The sequence below is a fragment of the Saccostrea echinata genome, unplaced genomic scaffold (assembly GCF_033153115.1).
Source record: "Saccostrea echinata isolate AGI-Se365-2 ecotype Australia unplaced genomic scaffold, CSIRO_AGI_Sech_v1 ptg000062l, whole genome shotgun sequence".
Lineage (NCBI taxonomy): Eukaryota > Metazoa > Mollusca > Bivalvia > Ostreida > Ostreidae > Saccostrea > Saccostrea echinata.
Genome location: NW_026889811.1, coordinates 7,292,199 through 7,299,498, shown reverse-complemented (window position 1 = coordinate 7,299,498; position 7,300 = coordinate 7,292,199). Strand labels below are relative to the sequence as shown.

Genomic DNA, 7,300 nt, shown 5'->3' with positions numbered 1-7,300 from the left:
CAAGCATTACCCCTCGACGTCCAAGCTGGGTATATCAAAAATTAAAAAAAAAAAAAAATTTAACTTTTATTGGTAAAAGACCGTTGCTCCATTATAGCGTGTCCTAATTTTTCAAATTATATTGCGACTTAACATTGAAATCTTAGTTCAGTAGTTCAATGAGTCTTTGAAATATTCGTAGTTGATTTCACAACAAATGAAATATCCACAAGAGGTTTAGAATGCTATTTTCCACAGAATGGCGACCTCTCTGATTGCCTATACTGTGATCTTGTACACGCAAACTTTGTTGTCGTGCCACTGCCCGACCCACAACCGCTGCTGGTTGTCAACACACAGACCACGTGGTTTTTGCAGCCCGTGCTTCTGGGCCAAGATAATGAACAGGAAGGTTCCATTTTTGTCGATCATCTCAACAGAGGGATTTGAGTAGTAGGAGTTGCAGATCAAGATGTGGCCTTCGTCGTCCGTGCTGATTCCGTGGGGCCAGAAACCACGATTGCCACCCCCTTTGTAGGAGAAGCGGTGTCGTCCGTACATGTCTATAACAACAACCGCGTGTTTGTTGACGTCAGAAACGCAGATGTCGTTGTTTTTGTTCTCGGTCAAATACAGGGGGTATTTTAGCAACGGTTCGCCTCTACTATCTGAGTCAATGTCGAAGAGAGAACGCCCCGTCTTATCAAATCTCCCGATTTTTGCGTGCTGATCGGAAACTAACCCGACAAAGATGTCCTTATTCTTTGGCGAGGAAAAGACACACGTCGGCCTCCACATTCCCGTTTTGAAGATCGTTTGCACTTCTTTGTTGGTCGTGATTTTCTTCACGCATTTGTGGGTCTTGTCGGCGTAGATCAGTTCTCCGTCGATTGTTGCCGAGTGATATCCTTCGTCCCCTCCATTGGTGACCAACTTCATGAAACTTTTGCCTTTAACATCCATCAAAACCAAATTCCCTAAGTTGTCACTCACCCAAACATGGCCATCTTCTGTGCATGATATATGATGAGCGCTTTTTACTACCGGCACGGAAATTTCATTGTTAACAGCTTCGGATGTGTCCATGGTACTGGGACTTGAGGTTTTCGATGTTGATCGCCCATGGTTGAAAGCTTCGCGAACACGTACATACTGGTCCAGATGTGTTGCTTTGTAAAGTTTTTGGAACATCGGTCTGTCGTCTATTTGAGAATTCTCGCTTTTAATTTCTGGTAGCAACAACTCTTCTGGCTCCGATTTCCTGTTTCTGTAAAACGAGACCAATTCGTAAGGTGTTCCATTTAAATAATCTTCATATTCGTCTGCTGTTTCGGTTAGTTTTGAAATCTGATTTTGAATAACGCGTTCCTTCTTTCGTATTTCGCGAAGCGAAGCCTTGCACCTTGGCAGCAATTCCTTTTTGATTGTAGATATTTTATCCTTAACGAAGTCCAAAGCCGTGGAATAAATCGTGGCAAAATCTCCGATGTTATGGCCACTGTGCTTTTCTCGCATACAAACTGCACACACGGGTGTTACACACTTATTGCAAAACAACTCCAAGAATTTTCTATTATGTATCGGACATCGTTCATCCATCTCTGCAATTTCGGAGTGATTTAATGGAACAACATAATGTTCGTCTACATTCCTGTATTTTAAATGCCTCATTTTACATATTTTACACAAATAGTAATTACAGTTCTTGCATAAAAATCGAGCAAAATTTGTGCAAGATCTACAGTGCTTTTCCTCTAAGGAATCGTCTGTTTCCATCACTGAAAAGGTCTTTATACAAATAAATAATCTTTTGGTTCACAAAACGTTTTTCAAGTAGATGGGGAAAAAATCCCGATGATCGAATTGTTGCAAGGAAGACGATAAGTTAATCTGCGTTTTAAGGTTCAGATGATCTTATTTATCTTTTGAGTCTGATAGGCAAGGCTGAACTTTTTGTATGTTGAAGAACCAATCATAGCTGACAGTGAATCAATTGATGATGAATAAAACATCGCTCATTTTACGGTGCAGGGCAACAAGGGGTGCAATAATATTTGTACATCGTCAATTAATGACGAATTTCCTTGTTTTCTGGAGCTACAACTATTAATCAATGATGCCGTATCACTTTACTGTCTGCTGATGGGACTGAATTGTTTGCCCGATTGTTTGGAAAAACATGACTATCGTCTGGAAAATTCTGATATTATTCTTTAACTATATGTTCGTATCCTTTTTTAACAATGAATTTATTGGCGAATCTGAAAATAAAACTAAAGAATGCTCAGATATTAATATTTCCACGAGGGTTTTCCTTAGATACACCATATAAACTTTTTGCTTTTCATCGACGCAATTCAAGGGTGTCTGCTACCATATTTCTACAAAACCGGAGGAGCATCAGGCCATCAGGATTAGGTTGTTTTGAATATTTAGAGAATGATTGACCAATCAGAGAATACCCTGATAGGATTTTCCTGAAACTTAAGCTGGTATATGGTGTTGTTCAGAACTTGTTCAATTAACAGACTTCTAACATTTCATGTGTGATATGATACAATGTTTATACAGTTAGAACGCTCTTTTATGGACTCTTTCATATCAACTCATGTATTTGATTACAACCAAGCCAGCTCCAGGATGAAAATCCATTTTTCACATTTAAATGGTCCGTACTGTAATAATCAAATTCTGAGTTTTCTTTTCGACCTCAAGTGCACGTAAACAGTTTATGTTTATTTATTATCCTTCAAAATCACGTTTGTTTTTGGTACTGTTCTCCTATTAGGATTCAGCATATTATGTATAATATTGCCACTCGATTACAAACAAAAATTAAAAAAAAAAACTCGCATAATATGTTCACTGTGCAGAAATGTATATGTCATCGCTTTGGAGAAAAAGAAGCAAGAAAATCGCTCCAGAACAGACATACTTATTGTTTCCCACCTTCACTGAAAGTGGGGATATTAATTTCTGTCTAGCTGTCTGTCATTCTGTCTGTGCGTAACACTTTCGTTTCTGGACGATGTCTTGAAAAGCCTGTTAGCTATTGCAAGTAAATTTATATCAAAACTCCCTATGGCCTAAAGATCCCCTATCAATTTTGAGGTCAAAAGTCAAAGTCAATGCAATACATTTTGTCTGTGTGTAACATTTTGTTCCCGTACGATAACTTAAAAAACCTTTGAGCTATTACAATGAAATTTCATGTCACAACTTCCTATGGCCTAAGAAGATCCCTATTGAATTTGAGGTGAAAAGGTCAAAGTTCAAGGTCAGAAATTCATATATTGCAAAAAATGTTTCTCTTTGAGTTTTTTCAATGAAGTTATGCATCATTACTCTCAGTAACTTAAAGAGGACCCGTTTGATTTTACGGTCAAAAGATGAAGGTCAAAAACTCATATTATATTGCATAAAATGGTTTCCTTGTGATAACTGTAGTTCTCTTTGAGGTTTCACAATGAAATGTTATACCTTTAGTCAATATGACTTAAAAAGACTCTATATATTTACTATAGTATTCTGAGGCCAAAGACCAAATCAGAGATTTTTATATTGCATAAAAACATTTCAGGTGATAACTTAAGTTCTCAGTTGGCTTTTGCAATGAAACTTATGGTCATGGATTTCTCTCACTTAAAAAAGACCCTCCGAAAGCGGGACAGTCAAGGTTGAACTTTTTTCTTTCTCCATTCGCATATATTTTTTTCCAATTCTTCCATCCTTTTCTTTTTTATGTCACCTGAGTCATTCAGGTGACCTATTGCTATCCGTTTTTGTCCGTCGTCGTCCGTCGTGCGTTAACATTTAAACATTTTCAGCTTCTTCTCTGAAACCGCTCAACCAATTTCAACTAATTTTGGCATATAGCATCTATGGGTGAAGGGGGACAAAAATTATGAATTTCATGGTCCCTGCCCCCCCCCCCGGGGGCCTGAGGGGTGGGGCTAAAACCACCAAAATTAATGCAATCTTTATAAATCATCTTCTTTACTCCTGGATATCAAGCAGTCAAACTGTTGGTATGATTGTAATAAGCATTGAGCCCTCTACCATAATTGTGAAATTCATGGCCCCAGGGTCAGGGGTTCTGGTGCTAGGGTGGGGCTATATAGATCATATAGTGAAAGTGCATTATTTCTTTGAAAATCTTCTTTTCTGCTCCTGGGTATTAGATAAACTAACTAAGTACATAGTTATGTAGAGCAAGACTGGGTCTTCCAAAATTGTGAATTTCAAGGCCCCTGGGTCAGGGGTTCTGGTGTAAGAGAGAGGCTATATTGATTACATAGTGGAAATACATTAATTCTTTGAAAATCTTCTTCTCTGCTCCTGGGTATCAAATAAAGTAACTAAGTACATAGTTATGATGAGCAAAAGTGCCTCTTCCAAAATTGTGAATTTCATGGCCCCTGGGTCAGGGGTTCTGGCTTTAGGGTGGGGCTCTATTGATTATATAGTGAAAATGCATTAAATCTTTGAAAATCTTCTCCTCTGCACCTGGGTATGAAATAAAGTAACTAAGTATATAGTTATAATGAGCATGGCTGCCTCTTCCAAAATTGTGAATTTCATGGCCCCTGGGTCAGGGGTTCTAGTGTTAGGGCGGGGCTCTATTGATTATATAGTGAAAATGCATTATATCTTTGAAAATCTTTTTCTCTGCTCATTAGTATTAAATAAATTAACTAAGAACATTGTTATGATGAACATAGCTGCTTCTTCCAAAATTGTGAATTTCATGGCCCCTGGGGCAGGGGTTCTGGCTTTGGGTGGGGCTCTATTGATTATATAGTGAAAATGCATTATATCTTTGAAAATCTTCTCCTCTGCTACCGGGATGAAATAAAGTAACTTAGTACATAGTTATAATGAGCATGGCTGCCTCTTCCAAAATTGTGAATTTCATGGCCCCTGGGTCAGGGGTTCTAGTGTTAGGGCGGGGCTCTATTGAATGCATTATATCTTTGAAAATCTTCTTCTCTGCTCATGGGTACGAAATAAACCAACTAAGTACATTGTTATGATGAGCATGGCTGCCTCTTCCAAAATTGTGAATTTCATGGCCCCTGGTCCAGGGGTTCTGGTGAAGGGGGGGGGGGGCTCTATTGATTATATAGTGAAAATTCATAATTCCTTTCAAAATATTTTTTCTACTCCTGGTTATAAAGCAAAGAAACAAGTGTATAGTTACGATGAGCAAGGATGCTTTTACAAAATTTTTAAAACTTTTGGTCCCAGGGGTTCTGTTGTTTCTCTGAGGGGGGGGGGGGGTGTCTATTAGATAATATAGTAAAAATGTGTGAATTCTTTGAAAATCTTCAACTAATTGCATGATTATGATGATGAGGGTACCTCTTCCAAATTTGTAAATTTTCAACATCTGGATCATTTATTCAAGTGTTCTGGTCCTGGCCAGGGCTCTATTTATTTGTATTCTATTGAATGAAGTTATTCCCCTTTTGTCATTCACTTTTGTGTTTTAATAATAGTTTTAATAATCAGGTAGACTTGGAAATAATAGATGAATAAAAATGAAACAAAAATAACTTATCTTTCTAAATGTTCTTCAAAGGCCAAGTGAGGCCAATGTGAGAGGTAATAATATAGACATTTTGTTAAAAGTTTGCATGGTAATAGTGATAAATGGGGGACAGATAGAAAGATACTAGACCAATTATTTTGTTGTTCTTAATCGTACTAATTTTCTTGCTATTGGGCAACAATTAAAGCTTCATTTATCAGTTTATGGATCCTCTAAATTGTTGTACTCAGGTGACCGTTAAGGCCCTTGGGCCTCTTGTTTTCTTAAGCGGGGGACACAAATTCTCTGAATAAGCCTGTTTTAAATAAAGTTTTACAACTGCATGTGAAGTTTATGATGGGGGAGGGAGCGGGGAGTCTTTCTCACTGTCGTGGTTGCCCAAAGTTTTAGATGTCAATTAAACTGAAAAGTTTAATTAGTTTTTCAATAGCTGATAACAGTCATTTTTGTTTTATTGATATCAGCAAAAAGTGATTATGTAAAAGATATATGAATGACAATTAGATTACAAATAGACTGCATGAAATATGTGGAGATAACGAACAGTATTCGAGCTCAAATGTCCATTAAACATTACAAAATAGGAGCAGAGCAAACACGGACCTCTAAGACATCAGAGGTGGGATCAGGTGCCATGGAGGAGTGAGCATCCCCTGCCGACCGGTCACACCCGCCGTGTGATCCTTGTCATGATCGGGAAATAACGGAAAAATCCGTCGACAATTCAGTCTATAAATAATGGCATAACAATTAGTACGAAAAAGTCAGTCAGCATTTTACTTAATGAAAGATGTAAAAACTTGTCATCGGAACAATCCTCCACCCACCCACAACCGAAAAATAACTGTAGGTTCATCAATAAAAAAAAGTTTCTATTATTAACGCATTAAGTACTTGTCAATAAAGCTTAACCGCTTGTCCTCGTGTTAATCGATTGATATACGTTATCCTTTATGTCATGTTGAGATGATGCTTGAATTGTTTTAAATTAGGAGAAATCTGGCAAACATTCGTGAAAACAATGTTTTGACGTTATAGCAATCAGGTATCTCCTATATTTACATTAGAACTTAAAAAAAAATCAACTTAACTAATATACCAGGTAAACATTGGGGTGTAGGGGGGGGGGAGGGGTTAGGGGTGTTAACGGGCTTCATCATCTATATGAATGAAACATATGGACAGTTGGAATATTAGGACATGAGTAAATATTTTTTACAAGGATATTTTTTTCATTAATAAGATTGTAAATCGATACAGGAGACGCGGAGCGCCTATTTATGAACACGGACTCAATTCATATCCCCATAAATTTTCAATTTTTAACTGAAAGGCAATTCCTATTAACCTGCGAATTAATTAAAACAGTCATTATATGGAAAGCTGTAAGAAAACTCTTAATCATTTTATCATTTAAGTAAAATTTGTCAAGGGGGGCATTCTTGGCTAGTACATGTATCATTGTCAAATATGTTGTAAATTTTGTATTTACCACCACCCGGTAAATTTTACATTTATAAACATGATAGTCGTACACTTTTGAATTAGCCATTCTATTTTCAATAATATTCATTCTGAGAACAACCCAATCTTCAGCACACATCATATGGCATTAGACATTTAAATTTGTTTAAATGTGAGGCGCTTCCCTTTCATAAAAGGGAGAAAAAAATAATATTAATGAAAATAGAATGGTTAATTTAAAAAATTAAAATACATTTACAAATATGATGCCCATACATTTTTGAATTAGCCATTCTATTCTCATTC

The 7,300-nt window shown here is 37.0% G+C and overlaps 1 protein-coding gene across 1 annotated transcript; it reads right to left on the bottom strand.

Moving 5' to 3' along the window:
- Positions 1–258: 258 nt before the first annotated feature.
- LOC133175346 (uncharacterized) lies at positions 259–1,650 on the bottom strand. Its single transcript, XM_061310439.1, has one exon. The coding sequence runs from the start codon at positions 1,648–1,650 to the stop codon at positions 259–261; it is 1,392 nt and encodes a 463-aa protein (XP_061166423.1).
- Between the last annotated feature and the right edge of the window lie 5,650 nt (positions 1,651–7,300).